This window comes from Chiloscyllium punctatum, chromosome 12 (genome assembly GCF_047496795.1).
Source record: "Chiloscyllium punctatum isolate Juve2018m chromosome 12, sChiPun1.3, whole genome shotgun sequence".
In the NCBI taxonomy this organism is placed as follows: Eukaryota; Metazoa; Chordata; class Chondrichthyes; order Orectolobiformes; family Hemiscylliidae; genus Chiloscyllium; species Chiloscyllium punctatum.
Window position 1 is genome coordinate 18,336,107 of NC_092750.1, and position 17,862 is coordinate 18,353,968.

Sequence of the window (17,862 nt, forward strand, 5' to 3'; positions counted from 1 at the left end):
ACCTGTCTTATACCTATCTCCCCTCACTTTAAAGTTGTGTCCCCTCATGTTTGCTGTCCCCATACTTGGAAAAAGGCTCTCCCTGTCCACCCCATCTAACCCTCTGATTACCTTGTATGTTTCTATTAAGTCACCTCTCAACCTTCTTCTCTCTAACGAGAACAGCCTCAAGGCCCTCAGCCTTTCCTCGTAAGACATTCCTTCTATACAAGGCAACATCCTAGTAAATCTCCTCTGCACCCTTTCCAAAGCTTCCACATCTTTCTTATAATGTGGTGATCAGAACTGTACACAATACTCCAACTGTGGCCGTACCAGAGCTTTGTACAGCTGTAGCATAACCTCTTTGTTCCGGAACTCAGTCCCTCTATTAATAAAGGCCAAAACTTGCTTGCCTTCTTAACAACCCTGTCAATCTGGGTGGCAACTTTCAGGGATCTGTGTACATGGACACTGAGATCTCTCTACTCATCTGCACTCCCAAGAATCTTACCATTAGCCCAGTACTTTGCATTCCGATTACTCTGGCCAAAGTGTATCACCTCACACTTGGCAATCTTTCCTTTCCTTCAGTTTCTCATTCTTTTAGCTCAGCTGAATGCCCTGAATCCAACTGGAACACACAGTTCATCAACCTATAATAGCTGATCCAAGGAGATAGCTTCCAGACATTTCTGAGGATGTATTAGGCTACGGAACCCATCCAGTTCTTTGAATAATGCCCACCAATATAGTTGTACAATAAAACTGCAGGGTGCAATTTCTGTTCTCAAGGATTGCTACTGAATATTTTGAAGGCAGAGGGAAATTGATTCCATTGCTCAACAAGAATCTAAGGGCCTTGGATAGATGGGAATAAGGAATTCAAAATGACAAACAAATTGCCTATGATGTTATTGAATGGCACAGCAGATTTGAGGGGTTAAATAGCCTACTTCAGCTCCTTGTTGTATATTCATACATCTTAGCATCATTTATTTATAACAGCTATTTTACACCTCTGGTAATAAGAGCATTTAAGAAGTGCTGAGACATTTAAAACACTATGTGTGAATAATGAGGTGCTAAATGCATCTGTTCAAATGAACAATTAACAAATTAACATTTACAAAGTGGAGATGTGAATGATTAAACAGCTGCTCAAGTGTATTTAGAATATCACATTCTTTATTGTACACTAAATGTATTGAGCTATTACTCAAACCAAGAGAAAGAAAAACAGCAGTCATGTCCTCCAGAAACAGAGTGGAGCAAACTGTTTCTACTAACATTTATTGGAAAGTCACAGTTCCAACTTAAATCTCTATCTAAATTTCTACTGAGAAATGGCAAAATATTCTAGTCTTTTAAAAATTTCTGCTTCTGTAACTTGCCACATAATTCCAAATGTAAGACATGGTCAGAATTTCTTTTGCTGCATGTTCGGGGTGAAGCAAAAAGAAGGAAACAGAGTTTACGAAAGGGAGTTAGCCCAAATTTCCATCTGTTTGTTTAACCAATGGAAAATTAAGACAAGCTCTATGGGTTGGGGAGTGTGATGGGTACAGGAGGTGCGAGGGGGAGTGTGCTTCACATTTTTCAATTTTGCATTACATTCGGGCAACAAAACAGCCATAGGTCAGAGGAATGACATTAACTGCACAATTATTTATATTTTATAATTGTCAATGATTGCTACATTATGTGTTTTAAAACTGCTGGCAAAAGCAAGTGCTTTATGCAGAATTTAATTTTGTTCCAATCTTGCACTAAGTTTTAATTGGGGCTATTACTCTTAAAAATGATGACATAAATATGGGGTGGGTGCACTTCAATACACATATTGTACACAAGAACTTCACATGGACATATTTTGTCCAAATTCCTTTTCACTCTTGTCAACACTGACCCATTGACATCCCTACAAATGTCATCTATTCTTGAATCAATCACGCTGCAACATCTCTGTGAAATTAAGCAGTCAGGACTAGATCTAGACTTTCGCAACAAGGATAGAGAATTGAGCATAGGAGTTGGGAGGTCATATTGGTTAGGCCACTTTTGGAAATGTGTGTGCAATTCTGGTCTCCATCCTATAGAAAGGATGTTGTGAAATTTGAAAGAGTTCAGAAAGGATTTACAAGGATGCTGCCAGGGTTGGAGGGTTTAAGCTACAGAGATAGAGACTGAATAGGCTGGGACTAAATTCCCTGGAGAGTCGGAGACTGAGGGTTGACCTTATAGAGGTTTATAAAATCATGAGGGGCATGGATAGGGTAAATAGAGAAGGCAATTTTCCTGGGGTGGGGAAGTTCAGAACTAGAGGACATAGGTTGAAGGTGAGAGGGGAAAAATTTAAAAGGGACCTGAAGGGCAACCTTTTCACACAAAGAGCGGTGCATGAATGGAATGAGCTTCTACAGGAAGTGGTGGAGGCTAGTACAATTACAGCATTTATAAGGCATCTAGATGGGCATATGAATGGAAAGGGTTTAGAGGGATATGGGCTAAGTGCTGGCAAATGGGACTAGATTAAGTTAGGATATCTGGTCAGCATGGATGAGTTGGAAGAAGGGTCTGTTTCCTAGCTGTACATCTCTATGACTCTAACAAGCAGCAGCTTTAGATTTACATCAGAATTCAAATCTGAATTCACTGTGGCTGTCCAGATGGAACTGTTAAGTTTAGCTATCAAACGAATTGTGTGCTTGCCAGAATATAATGGTTGTAGTGTTCAATCCCAAAAGTTAAACACTTAAATATTTAGGACTCTGCTCTACACAGAGGTTAGGTCAGTTGGTAAGTCCAAAGGAAAGTAACATAGTTTTAACACAATTGCAATCACAAAACATATGATGTCAAATCAAAGTGGTGCAAAATGATATCCTCAAAGCAGCCTTATTCCATTTGTGCTTGGAATTAACCCAGGCCCTGGCTTTTCTAAATCAGTTTTAATGCAAGTTTAACATTTCTTACCTGGACATAGACATGTCAGATAAAATAGTATAAAAGGTGACATGATTCAAACATTAATCTCAAAGTTAGAAAGGTTGTTGTCTAATTTCATTTCACAGAGAAACTTGGCCTACACCTCATTGGCCAAAGCTGTATTTGAAAGTAAGCCCCAGAGGTTTAAGCATGTTAAAATAAAATCTATTAAAGCAACAGAATCTTACATCTCAATCAAGTGAAAGTATGTTTCACCCCGATCCATTTCGACAGATTAAAAAAAAGTTAACTGCATTTGCATTAAATCTGACAAAGAAGAATTGTTATTTTGCCATTGTCTACTTACCTTTAGGAGTTGTATGCAAGGGGTCAGTAAGCAGCCGTTCGCTGTTTGCTGTCCGCTTAAATCGGCGTGGAAAGCGTCCACGATATCGTTCATTTTCCTCACTTTCTGATGACGCCAAAGAAAGGCTACGCTCCTCATCCAATGACAAATCACTATCAGTGTCAGAATCATTGTCTGTTCATAAGAATGACAAAGTGTTAATTTATTGTCATAGAGTCATAGTCATAGAGATGTACAGCATGGAAACAGACCCTGGGTCAAGATCCTGGAATTACCTCCTTAAGGCATTTTGGGTCTACTGACAGCACATAGACTGCATTGGTTCAAGAACCACCGAATGAGCTTTCAAATAAATCTGTTGGACTATAATCTAATGTTGTGTGATTTTTAACTTGGTTCAAGAAGGTAGCTCACCACCACCTCCTTGAGGATTAATAGGGAAAGGCAATAAATTTTGGCCAGCAGTAACATTTCCATGTGCCACGAGTGAATAAACATAATAAAGGTATATGTTTTTGCTGCAAGAGATGTCCACTGCCACAGTTTTTGAACTGTTCAGTGCATTTTGTTATAATCCCTGAGACCACAAAATTTATATTATGATCCCATTTGGGGCCAATACCATTTGTATTTAAAGAAGACAAAGTTTAAAATCCCAGATACTTACTAAAAGAATGAAGCCAGAAGATTCCAACCTTTTTAAATTAACAAAAGAAACTTTACCACACAAGGCTGGAAACCTAAACTAATCTATGATATTCAAACAATTCACACTCTAACATGCAGAAATAACTCTGAAGTAAATGTGAGTTCATGGGATTGTTGGTTTTGGAGGACAACTTTTGGACCTTTCTATCTGCATTGGCTGTCTAAGTATTTTGATTTAGAGCCAGTCTCTTGTCGATTTCCTCTAATCTTGCAAGTTATTTCTATTTAATTGTTCAATGCCCTGTGAAATCCTCAACTGAATCTGCCTCCACCACTTTTGCAGACAGTGCATCCCATATATTAACTACATAGAGTCATAGAGACATACAGCACAGAAACAGACCCATCGGTCCAACTCGCCCATGCCGACCAGATATCCCAACCCAATCTAGTCCCACGTGCTAGCACCCTCCCATATCCCTCCAAATCCTTCCTATTCATATACCCATACAGATGACTATTAAACATTGCAATTGTACCAGCCTCCATCACTTCCTCTGGCAGCTCATTCCAGACACGCACCACCCTCTGCGTGAAAAAATTGTCCCTTAGGTCTATTTTATATCTTTCCCCTCTCACCTTAAACCTATGCCCCCTAGTTCTGGACTACCCCACCCCAAGGAAAGGACTTTGTCTATTTATCCTATCCATGCCCGTCATGATTTTGTAAACCTCTGTAAGGTCATCCCTCAGCCTCTGAAGCTCCAGTGAAAACAGCCCTAGCCTATTCAACCTCTCCCTTTCGGTCAGATCCTCCAACTCTGGCAACATCATTGTAAATCTTTTCTGAACCCTTTCAAGTTTCACAACATCTTTCTGATAGGAAGACGACCAGAATTGCACGCAATATTCCAACAGTGGCCTAACCAATGTCCTGATTAGCTGCAACATGACCTCCCAACTCTTGTACTCAATATTCTGACCAATAAAGGAAAGCATACCAAACACCTTCTTCACTATCCTATCTACCTGCGACTTCACTTTCAAGGAGCTATGAACTTGTACTCCAAGGTCTCTTTGTTCAGCAAAACTCCATAGGACCTTACCATTAAGTGTATAAGCCCTGCTAAGATTTGCTTTCCCAAAATGCAGCACTTAGCATTTATCTGAATTAAACTCCATCTGCCACTTCTCAGCCCATTGGCCCATCCGATCAAGATCCTGTTGTAATCTGAGGTAACCTTCTTTGCTGTCCACTGCACCTCCAATTTTGGTGTCATCTGCAAACTTATTAACTATACCTCTTATGCTCACATCCAAATCACTTATATAAATGATGAAAAGTAGTGGACCCAGCACCAATCCTTGTGGCACTCCAATGGTCACAGGCCTCCTGTCTGCAAACCAACCCTCCACCACCACCCTCTGTCTTCTCCCTTTGAGCCAGTTCTGTATCCAAATGGCTAGTACTCCCTGTATTCCATGAGATCTAACCTTGCGAACCAGTCTCCCATGGGGAACCTTGTCAAATGCCTTACTGAAGTCCATACAGATCACATCCACCGTTCTGCCTTCATCAATCCTCTTTGTTACTTCTTCAAAAAACTCAATCAAGTTTGTGAGACATGGTTTCCCACACACAAAGCCATGTTGAATATCCCTAATCAGTCCTTGCCTTTCCAAATACTTGTAAATCCTGTCCCTCAGGATTCCCTCCAACAACTTGCCCACCACCGATGTCAGGCTCACTGGTTTATAGTTCCCTGGCTTGTCCTTACCACCTTTCTTAAACAGTGGCACCACGCTGGCCAACCTCCAGTCTTCCAGCACCACACCTGTGACTATCGATGATACAAATATTTCAGTAGGAGGCCCAGCAATCACTTCCTTAGCTTTCCATAGAGTTCTAGGATACACCTGATCAGGTCCTGGGGATTTATCCATTTTTATGCATTTCAAGCCATCCAGCACTTCCTCCTCTGCAATATGGACATTTTTCAAGATGCCACTATCTATTTCCCTACAGCCTATATCTTCCATATCCTTTTCCACAGTAAATGCTGATGCAAAATACTCGTTTAGTATCACCCCCATCTCCTGCAGCACCACACAAAGACTGCCTTGCTGATCTTTGAGGGGCCCTATTCTCTCCCCAGTTACTCGTTTGTCCTTAATGTATTTGTAAAAACCCTTTTGATTCTCCTTAACTCTATTTGCCAAAGCTATCGCATGTCCGCTTTTTGCCCTCCTGATTTCCCTTTAAGTATACTCCTATTGAGTTTATACTCTTCTAAGGATTCACTCGATCTATACTGTCTATACCTGACATATGCTTCCTTCTTTTTCTTAGCCAAACCCTCAATTTCTTTAGTCATCTAGCATTCCCTATATCTATCAGCCTTTCCTTTCACCCTATCAGGAACATACTTTCTCTGGACTCTCGTTATCTCACTTCTGAAGGCTTCCCATTTTCCAGCCATCCCTTTACCTGCGAACATCTGCGCCCAATCAGCTTTTGAAAGTCCTTGCCTAATACTGTCAAAATTGGCCTTCCTCCAATTTAGAACTTCAACTGTTAGATCTGGTCTATCCTTTCCTTTTCCACCACTATTTTAAATTTACTAGAATTATTGTCACTGGCCCCAAAGTGCTCCCTCACTGACACTTCAGATTCTGGGCAATCCAAGATGGAGGACGGGAAAAGTTTCTGGCTGTAACAGCTGCTTCTTTTTTTGAGGTATCTTAGGTGTTGGAGGTGATTTCCTTGAATTCCAGGAGCAGCAATTACTGTTTTATATGCTGTTGCATTGTTTTGGAACTTTGAGAAAAAAAACGTTAAAACAACAGCACTTTTAAAAGGGAGAAGAACAGACAAAGGAAGCACATGGTGAGGTCAGTACAGGACAGAGAGAGAGAGAAAGAAACCTACATTGCTAACTGACAGAGTTAGCAGTTACTGCCTTTGCTGTTGAATTCATGTATCACTGGACATTGGAGTGCATCAGGGAAAATTAAAAAGCAGTGAAATTCACAACTAATCTTGGAGGAATCTGTTGGGAGAAGTCACAGCACAGAAACAGATAAGCAGATGTTTTAAGTGTGGCCTTAAAATAAGTCTGCAGTAGTAAGTAGAGTGGGTTCTTTCTTGATTGAATGTTTTATTGAGCTATGTCTCTTGATTAAACTTAAAGTATAAGCCACAAGTATTAATTTATCCTGGAGCAATGTTTTAGATTAGATTAGATTACTTACAGCGTGGAAACAGGCCCTTCGGCCCAACAAGTCCACACCGACCCGCCGAAGCGCACCCACCCACACCCATTCCCCTACATATACCCTGCACCTAACACTATGGGCAATTTAGCACAGCCAATTCACCTGACCTGCACATCTTTGGACTGGGTCAGAGTTAGCAGTTACTGCCTTTGCTGTTGAATTCATGTATCACTGGACATTGGAGTGCATCAGGGAGGAACTGGGTCTGTAGATTGAAAGAAGCAAAAATGACCCCTAGTAGAGCGATATGCTCTTCTTATCGGATGTGGAAGTTTAGGGAGAGTTTATGGGTTACTGAGGATTATATCTGTAATATATGCCGTTGGTTGTGAATCCTATTAGATTGAATGGATCGGTTGGAGAGGCAGTTAGAGGCAATGAGGAATTTACAAGAGCAAGGGGATGTGATGAATGGTGGTTGTAGGAAAGGGGGAAAGTCTCAGATACAGTCACATAGATTGGTTAACTCCAGGAAAGGTAGGAGAGGTAGGCAGGTAGTACAGGAGTCTTCTGTGGCTATCCCCATTTCAAACAAATGTGCTGCTTTGGAAAATGTAGGGGGGTGATGGTATTGAGGCAGGCTCTAATGTAATGAGAGGTACGTCGGGTTCTAAGCGATTGATTGGGTTAGGGGACTCTCCAGTCCGAGGTAAAGACAGATGTTTCTGTGGCCAGCAGCGAAAGAAAAACTACATGCTTTATGGAAAAAAAATCTCATGTTTCATTTGCTTCTTTTGCAAAAGACTTTAAAATTATGCTGCTTGGTTTTTGATCTGTTTATGAGTGGGATCCACTCTGTTCAGGCCCCTCATGATTTTGAAAATGTCTAACAAATCTACCCACAGCATTCTCCTGTCTGACAAAAATATTCCTAGCTTCTCCAACCTTCTATAACTGAAGGGATTTAACCCTGGAGCGATTCCTATAAATCTTACATTCTCTCCGATGCATTCATGTCCTTCCCATATCGTGGCAGAACTATATTCAATACTCCTAAGGTCTTATACAAGTTCACCATGACTTTTCTATATTGTATTCTGGATTAGTGGTGCTGGAAGAGCACAGCAGTTCAGGCAGCATCCAAGTAGCTTTGAAATCGACGTTTCGGGCAAAAGCCCTTCATCAGGAATAAAGGCAGTGAGCCTGAAGTGTGGAGAGACAAGCTAGAGGAGGGTGGGGGTGGGGAGAAAGTAGCATAGAGTACAATGGGTGAGTGGGGGAGGGGATGAAGGTGATAGGTCAAGGAGGAGAGGGTGGAGTGGATAGGTGGAAAAGAAGATAGGCAGGTAGGACAAGTCCGGACAAGTCATGGGGACAGTTACTGAGCTGGAAGTTTAGAACTAGGGTGAGGTGGGGGAAGGGGAAATGAGGAAACTGTTGAAGTCCACATTGATGCCCTGGGGTTGAATTGTTCCGAGGCGGAAGATGAGGCGTTCTTCCTCCAGGTGTCTGGTGGTGAGGGAGCGGCGGTGAAGGAGGCCCAGGACCTCCATGACCTCGGCAGAGTGGGAGGGGGAGTTGAAATGTTGGGCCACGGGGCGGTGTGGTTGATTGGTGCGGGTGTCCCGGAGATGTTCCCTAAAGCGCTCTGCTAGGAGGTGCCCAGTGTCCCCAATGTAGAGGAGACCGCATTGGGAGCAACAGATACAATAAATGATATTAGTGGATGTGCAAGTAAAACTTTGATGGATGTGGAAGGCTCCTTTAGGGCCTTGAATAGAGGTGAGGGAGGAGGTGTGGGCGCAAGTTTTACAGTTCCTGCGGTGGCAGGGGAAAGTGCCAGGATTGGTGGGTGAGTTGTTTGGGGGGCGTGGACCTGACCAGGTAGTCACGGAGGGAACGGTCTTTGCGGAAGGCGGAAAAGGGGTGGGGAGGGAAATATATCCATGGCAGTGGGGTCTATTTGGAGGTGGCGGAAATGTCGGCGGATGATTTGGCTTATGCGAAGGTTGGTAGGGTGGAAGGTGAGCACCAGGGGCGTTCTGTCCTTGTTATGGTTGGAGGGGTGGGGGTCTGAGGGCGGAGATATGGGATGTAGACGAGATGCGTTGGAGGGCATCTTTAACCATGTGGGAAGGGAACTTGCGGTCTCTAAAGGAGGAGGCCATCTGGTACAGAACACACCAGTTCCCTCCGGGACTACCTGGTCAGGTCCAAGCCCCCAAACAACCCACCCTCCAATCCGGCACTTTCCCCTGCCACCGCAGGAACTGTAAAACTTGCGCCCACACCTCCTCCCTCACCTCTATTCAAGGCCCTAAAGGAGCCTTCCACATCCATCAAAGTTTTACTTGCACATCCACTAATATCATTTATTGTATCCGTTGCTCCCGATGCGGTCTCCTCTACATTGGGGAGATTGGGCACCTCCTAGCAGAGCGCTTTAGGGAACATCTCCGGGACACCCGCACCAATCAACCACACCGCCCCGTGGCCCAACATTTCAACTCCCCCTCCCACTCTTCCGAGGACATGGAGGTCCTGGGCCTCCTTCACCGCCACTCCCTCACCACCAGACGCCTGGAGGAAGAACGCCTCGTTTTCAACCTCGGAACACTTCAACCCCAGGGCATCAATGCGAACTTCAACAGTTTCCTTATTCCCCCTTCCCCCACCTCACCCTAGTTCTAAACTTCCAGCTCAGCACTGTCCCCATGACCTGTCCTACCTGCCTATCTTCTTTTCCACCTATCCACTCCGCCCTCCTTCCTGACCTATCACCTTCATCCCCTCCCCGACTCACCCATTGTACTCTATGCTACTTTCTCCCCACCCCCACCCTCCTCTAGCTTATCTCTCCACGCTTCAGGCTTTATTCCTGATGAAGGGCTTTTACCCGAAATGTCGATTTCAAAGCTACTTGGATGCTGCCTGAACTGCTGTGCTCTTCCAGCACCACTAATCCAGAATCTGGTTTCCAGCATCTGCAGTCATTGTTTTTACCTTCTCTATATTGTACTCTATTTCCTTAATTATGAAGTTTAGAATACTGTATGCTTTATTAACAGCTTTCTCTACTTGTCCTGCTATCTTTAATGACTTACTTACACACACTCCCAGGTTTCTGTGCTCCTGCACATTATCTGAAAAAGTACCCTTCATTTGAGACTGTTCTTTGCATCACTGTTCCACACTGAACCTCAACTGCCACTTCGATGCAGATGTCCACTCCACTGTTGAGTCAATGTCCTTTCAAAGTTATACACTATCTTCTTCACAGTTTATAATTTCTCCCTGGTTATGTGTTGTCCAGAAGATTTGTAATTATCCCCTGCACACCAAGATCTAGATCATTAATATAAATCAGGATAACCAAGAGTCCCAGTAGATTCCCTGGGAAACTCCACTGTAAACCTTCTTCCAGCCTGAAAAATATCCCAAAATATGCTACTTCCTATATCTAAGCCAATCCTGAATCTACATATCTATTTTCCCTTTTATTCCATGAGCTATAACTTTCCTCAAGTCTGCTTTGTGGCACTGTATTGAACACTTTTCATAAGCATCACATCTTAGACTTTCCCCTTATCAAACCTCCTCTGCTTTCTCTTCACAAATGTACTGCAAGTTAGTTAGATACAATCTTCCCTCAACAATACTGAAAATATCCACATTTTTGTATGTGACTATTTGTTCTATCCTAAATAAATGTATGTAGAAGTTCCCCCATCAGTGAAATTAATTTGACTAGCCTATAATTACTGGCTTATTACAACCATTTTGAACAAGGGCATAATGTTTCAAACTTCTGGCAAAACCCTCTTATTAGAGAAGACATATCACTTTTGAGTTATCATTTCCTTCAATATCCTTGATCTATCTCATTCAGTCTCAGTGCCTTATCAATTTGAAGTAACGGCAGTTTATCCACTTTCAAACCCTTCTCGTTTGTTGTTTTGTCAGCATGTCCTAGGCATGAGTTGAACATCCTGCAGAGAATACTAAAAGGCAGATCCTACTGATTTCTCAGCAAACCAGCCAGACACTGTGAGTCATCACATCTCATTAAAACTTTTCTTCTTTCACAAGGAATTTCAATTCTTCACTTTCAAAGAAATAGTGCTGGAACTTTTTCAAAGGTACTCCATCCTGCCTGCCTCAATGGTTATGCATATCCCAATACTTTAATCTCTTCTACTGAGGCCACGTTCCCAGGATTACTGAAACTGATTGCAAGCACCTAATTTGAAGTAGAATTCCAGCTTTTTACCAAATAGCAGGATACACTGAAACAGTTCTGCTCCTAACTTTCCCCGAGCTTCTCGACCCAAACTTCTTAGTTTTCTTTTGCAGCTGAGCTGACCAACATCTGAGGTTGCCTCCCACTGTTTCAGCCAGTATACGAAAAGATACTGCCCCAGCACCTCAGCCATGCTGCTGCTAAAAGTTACTTACCTCCCAGCTACTTAATCTCTTCTCTAGAATCTGCATCCCACTTGGTTTCATGTGACTGCACTCTAATATATTGTCACTGGTCCAAATCAAACTCCCTTGCTGCTCCGAGCTGAATTCCACTGCCCAATGGCAGTTCTTCACCCCGATCTGCAAGGAGCCAACTAATAGCAGCACTTCAGCATTTTGGCTCCTAAAAATGATTAACACTGACTATATTTACTGACCCTTTACTGTAGCCTCTGAAAAAAAATCTACAAAGGACCAACTATTGGAACATCTTCAGACTTCAAAATTACAACCTTCCAAGGTTACTAGCTTCCAGACACTGAAAACTCGATTTTATCACTGTATATTTTATTGAAGTTGCAGTCCCAGTCAGAGACCTGTACCTTTGATTCTGAGTGTGCTCTCTTTACAAAGAGGATGAATTCAGCAAAGACAACTTCACATGTTTCGGTTTCATGGTTACTCAATTGCTTTGAGTTAGAGTAAAGAAGTTTACCACTTCAACAGCTACGTTTTTTTGTGGAAGTACTTTGGTCTACGTATATGGGTTCAGAAGTCTGCTTTTCTGCAGTCAGACCCAAAAAGCAGATTAAAGTCAAGAAGCTCTGCCAGTAGCCATTATTTTGACCACAGGTAACACTACTCTTTTTAAAAAACAGGATTGCTTTCAACTACATGTATAACACAATGAAACAAAATTGTGAATGAAGTCAGGCACTTGTTTCCGACAGTGCCTGTGTAGCAATCAATAATAAGTAATTCAAATGTTACCTATAGAATGATATGGCCAAATTTCCTCTTTGATTACCCTTCATTCAAAACTTCCACTACCCTCCCACCTTCCCCATAACTGCCTATTATGGTTAACCAAATAGTCAGCAAACCAGTTTAACATTAGTAAGCTGGGTTGAATTTCAATTTAAAGTTGTAGCAACCTACCATTTTTCCAGTTTGGTATACCACCAAACACAGTTTGGTCTCCTCAAAACTCTACACCACATTGGTTTGAAACTAACACTGCCACTAGATCAAAATACTGGAACTTGTTTCCCAATAGCACTGTGGGTATACAAGCTGCAATAGTTCATGGAGTGGTTTGCCACTTCACAAGCAAAGTTAGGGACGAGCCAGAGATGCCCAGGCCTAGTTAAAGAATGTTTTTAACAAGCTGAGTAGAATCAATAGCAAGATGATGTTTGCAGGTTACGTGACAGGAATTGGTTTGATGAACTGAATGATCTTTCTTTATTTTAGGGTTTTTTAAGGCTTAAATTTGCAGTAGCACTTCAGCAAAACTCACAGAAAACTCTACAGACCAGCAGGGTTCAACAATGTGCAAATATAAAACCTGTTGAGGAGTAAATGTATAGGACAGAAACAATACTGTCACAAAGGGGAGTTAAATATTTCCGTCGACAGTGATATTTTGTAATAGTCTCACCTCCTCCTCCACCTGCATCTTGTGGTCGATGAAACATTGCAACGTCTATGTCAGTAGGCCCAGTGTGACCCAACAAGGTTTGATCCAAGGCAGAACCCTGTCGTACCAACAAATTTTCTCTGAGGGATACAAAAAAGCAAAAGGATTCAGAAGAATGCATAATGAAACCAAGTTTTAGTACACCTTTTTGATATATTTCAGAAGACTGGTTGGTGAACTGACTTTTCATGCTTGGAACCTGAATTAGAATCTGGGTCAAAAATAGGACCGTCAAAGACAATTTTCCTTAAGCTTAGCATGTTTATACTTTTTGAGGACTCTATTTTGTGCCCCTTCTATGGCCAAATTGGGAGTATACAATTGGCCACTAGTTCAACAAGGATAAATAATCCATTTCTTTGTGCTTGAGATTTTTGCTCAGTCATTGGTTGATGTAGGATGGGACACATCAATGATGCAACTTCTTGTCAAAGAAATGTTCACCTGGCAAAATACCGGTGTAAAATTACTCTAGCGAATAGATATCAACAACTTGAGGAGAAAAGTGTCATAGAGAACAGAAAATCCAGGACAACAAACCTGGTGAAATGTGCTGCAAGATAAAACAGAAGGATGCAGGTGGTGCTTCTGACTTGACTTGGTGCCCGGAAATGGATGTGGAATTGCAACTACTTTAGAGATAATAGCCCCCAAATTCAGTCCCTCTCACTGTCGTCCAAAAAACAGTGGACTGATGTCTCTATTCTTCTATTCCTAACCTGACATGGTTTTGAAACTACATTGCCTTGGAGAGAGACTGAAACCAACTTTGGGCAATGCATTCTTCTCTCAAAGTGGCATCTCACATTAGATTAGGAGAGTGAAGCATTATGCCTCTGATATCTCAATCACATGCCACCTTTGATTGCAGGCATCAGAACTGTGCGTTAATGTATCATAATATAAAGTATGACATCTAAAGTAACCTTACTGCCCAAAGTACAAAATTCTACCTAATAGTAACAAGGATAAAGTATTGCCAGTCTGTATATGGAGTCCACATTTATTATTTCAAAATTGGCAGAGAAGTATAATTTACATTTCTGTTGACAATTCTTTCTGTGATATAAAAGCTTCAGTATTCCCCAGTGTAAAAACATGATACAACATTTCCTAATGGCTATTTCCTATTGGCATACCGGAGATATCCAGGCTGGCTGGAGTGAGTCCGTGCAGATCGGGCAGTGCTAACTGATGATATTGTGGATGTCCCAAGTGTTATCCGATGCAGTCCGCTTTCCTCAAACAGTGATGTGTTATTATATGGATGGGAGCCCTAGAAGCACAAGAACAAATGTGCCTACACATTAATGTCTCATGGTGAGAACTTGCTGCACCTACAAATGAATGGAAATCCACAGGTAAACAAGTGAACTGAAAGAGCAGGCAGAATCCTTAGAGTATTGTGGCAAAATGAGATAAAGTGCTAAGATAATACTGCTACAAACTCCACTCTTACTGTAAAATTTAAATCCAACAATTATGATCTCTTTTAAGCACTATAAGTACGTGTTGGTACATAATTTTTATGAACAAAATGTTGATAGCAGGGGACATGGTGTAAAACAAACAAAGATCAATATGAAGTTTTCAGTTGCAAACGGATTTCCATTATGCCTCTTTGTGATTAGAGTTTAGTACAGATTGTTATTATCTGGGAAACTGGATTCTAAATTAGAGATAAATGGGTTCTTGGTTTTCAATGCTGTGAAGGTCTTCATGATGTCCAGACTTATATTTGAAACAAAAGAATTCCTGAAGAATTGTGATCATTTATAAGTTTATATTGAGCTTACTGAATTAAGGACAACTTGGCCAATTTCTTTATCAAAAGGTAAAACCAGGGAGGTTGTTCCCAACTGGCAGGTGAAATTAGAACCAGGGGACATAGCCTCAAAATAAGGGGAAGCAGATTTAGGGCTATGACAAGGAGGAACTTCTTCTCCCAAAGTGTTGTGATTCTGTAGAATCCCTGCCCAATGTAGCAGTTGAGGCTACCTCGAATGATTTTAAGGCAAAGATAATGTTTGAACAGTAAAGGAATTAAGGGTTATGGTGAGTGGGCGGGTAAGTGGAGCTGACTCCATGAAAAAGATCAGCCATGATCTTATTGAATGGCAGAGCAAGCTTGAGGGGCTGGATGGCCTACTGCTGCTCCGATTTCTCGTGTTCTTATTTATTTCTGTAGTGGAGGGCAAAACTCCAGGATGGTGTGTTCCCTCCCTGGTGCCAGGGTCAAGGGTCTGAATGGGCACAGGATATTCTGAAATGGGGAGGATGAGCAGCCAGAGGTTGTGGTCCATATTGGTACTAAGGACATATGGAGGAAGAGATGAGGTCTTGCAAAGGGAATTTCGGGAGTTAGGTAGCAAGTTGATTATCAGGAATCTTAGGGTTGTAATCTTGGGATCTCTCCCTGTGCCATTAAGACCAGATATAGGAAGATAATATATAGTTGACTGTTGGACTAAAGAGCTGGTGTAGGATAGAGGGTTTCAGATATCTGAATAATTGGGATTTCTTCCAGGGCAGGAGGGATCTATACAAGGAGGACAGGTTGCACATAAACTGGGTTTCTGGGGGGCGGGGGCGCAATATCCTAGCAGGGAGGTTTCCTAGTGCAACTTGGGAAGATTTAAACTAGTATGGCCAAGGTGGTGGTGGTATCAGACTGATAGAAGCGTCAGCATGCAGACTGATTGAAGGGAGGGTATAGGTTAAATGAATTAAATCTAATAGGAGGAACAGGCAGGGCCAGGTTAATGAATGTGGTGGGACTGGTGGTCTGACGTGTTTTTACTTTAATGCAAGGAGTATAACATGGGTAAGGCAGATGAGCTTACAGCTTGAATTAATACAGGAGATTAAATATTGCAGCTATTACAGAAGCTTGGTTGAGAGGAGAACAGAACTGGCAGCTCAACGTTCCAGGAATTAGAAGTTTTAGGAATGATAGACTGGAATGTAAAAGAGCCGGAAAGTGTGGCACTGGAAAAGCACAGCAAGTCAGGCAGCATCAGAGGAAGAGAATCAACATTTCTGTTAAAAGCCCATCATCAGGAATTGGGAAGTATGGGAATTGCAATGCTGAGTAAGGAGATTGTCACAGCTGCAATAACAGAGGTTCAGTCACTACGATGGGATTATACCAATTAGCTAGTGGGAACAGAAAGATGTAAAAAATAACAGGATTGTTGTAATGGGTGATTTTAATTTCCTCAATATCGACTGGGGAACCCTTAATGGGGCACATTATGGTACAGATGGGGCAGAATTTATTAGGTGCATCCATGAGGGTTTCTGAAAAACAATAGGTAGATAATCCAATTGGGGAAGGCGCTGTAATAGATCTTATATTGTGGAATGAGCCTGGCCAAGTGATCAAAATTTCAGTGGGGAAGCATTTTGAGAACAGTGACTAAAATTTCATAAGTTTTAAAATCGTTGTGGATGCGGATAAGACTGGTTCTAGGATAAAAGTGCTAAATTCGGGAAAGGCTAATTACAACAGTATTAAGTGGGAATTGGAGAAATTAGATAAGGAGTGGCTGTTTGAGGGTAAATCCACATTAGACAGATGGGAGTCTTTTAAAGGCCAGTTGATCAGAGTTCAGGAACAGCATGTTCCTGTGAGGATGAAAGAGAAGGATAGCAATAGTCAGGAACCATGGATGACAAGAGATATTGAAGGTTTTGTCAAAAAGAAAAAGGAAGCATGTGAAACATCAACTCTCTTACTCCTCGGATGCTGCCTGAGCTGCTGTGCTTTCTCCAGCGCCACCCTTTATCACGTCTGACTCTCCAGCATCTGCAGTCCTCACTTTCTCCTAATATATGTATGAAATATGCCTTGGGATGATCCTTAATCCTACTTGCCAAGGACATTTCTGGTCCCTTTTGGGCTTCCTCTGATTTCAGCTAAAAGGGACCGGAAATGTCCTTGGCAAGTAGGATTAAGGATCATCCCAAGGCATATTTCATACATATATTAGGAGAAAGAGAGGACTGCAGATGCTGGAGAGTCAGAGATGATAAAGGGTGGCGCTGAAGAAAGCACAGTAGCTCAGGCAGCATCCGAGGAGTAAGAGAGTTGATGTTTCAGGCAGAACCCTTCAGAAGGGTCTCTTCTGAAACCTCCAATGGAATATGCCTCTGTCGTCTTCCAAATCCTAATAACTCTCTGAATAAAGAAGTTTCTCTTCATCTCAATCCTAGTTCTCTTGTTCACAATTTTGAAGCTGTGACCCCTAAGTACTGCCATGCCAACTCTGAAACAGAATACTTCTTTACCCTTTCTAAATTGTTCATAATTTTGCACACCTCAAGAAGATCACCTCTTAATCTTCTCTGCTCAAAGGAAAATAAGCCCAATTTCTCTATTTTTATTAATACCTAAAACCCTGATTTCTGGTATGATTCTAGTAAATGTTCTGTGAACTCTGTCCAGGGCTTTAACATCCTTCCTTATATAAGGTGCCCAGAACGGAACATAATATTCCAAATATGGTCTGACCAATGATTTGTAGAGGTGTCCTTCTGATCTCTCCGTACCTCCAATAAGGATTATATTCTAAGCACTGTTACTGATGTTAGGCTGGTTGGTCTATAATTCCCTGGAGATGTTTTAACACCCTTCGTAAATATAGGAATTTCATTACCTTGCCAGAAATCCACAGGCCCAGCATCTTTTTAATGAATTCTTAAAATGCGTGATTATATCTCTGCTTTTCCTTCCTTAGATTCTTTTGATATGCATTCCAGCTGGATCAAGAATTTCATCTTC

General features: G+C 41.8%; 1 protein-coding gene across 4 annotated transcripts in view; it reads right to left on the reverse strand.

Annotated features, from left to right (window-relative positions):
* The window catches only part of LOC140483641 (cadherin EGF LAG seven-pass G-type receptor 3-like), a 253,976-nt gene that overhangs the window by 14,089 nt on the left and 222,025 nt on the right, over positions 1 to 17,862 (reverse strand). For all 4 annotated transcript variants that reach the window (XM_072581951.1, XM_072581949.1, XM_072581950.1 and 1 more), the window contains 3 exons: positions 14,219 to 14,355; positions 13,041 to 13,159; positions 3,275 to 3,448 (listed from right to left, as the gene is read on the reverse strand). In XM_072581951.1, the coding sequence (XP_072438052.1) occupies positions 3,275 to 3,448; positions 13,041 to 13,159; positions 14,219 to 14,355 (430 nt within the window). The remainder of the gene's footprint in view (positions 1 to 3,274; positions 3,449 to 13,040; positions 13,160 to 14,218; positions 14,356 to 17,862) is intronic.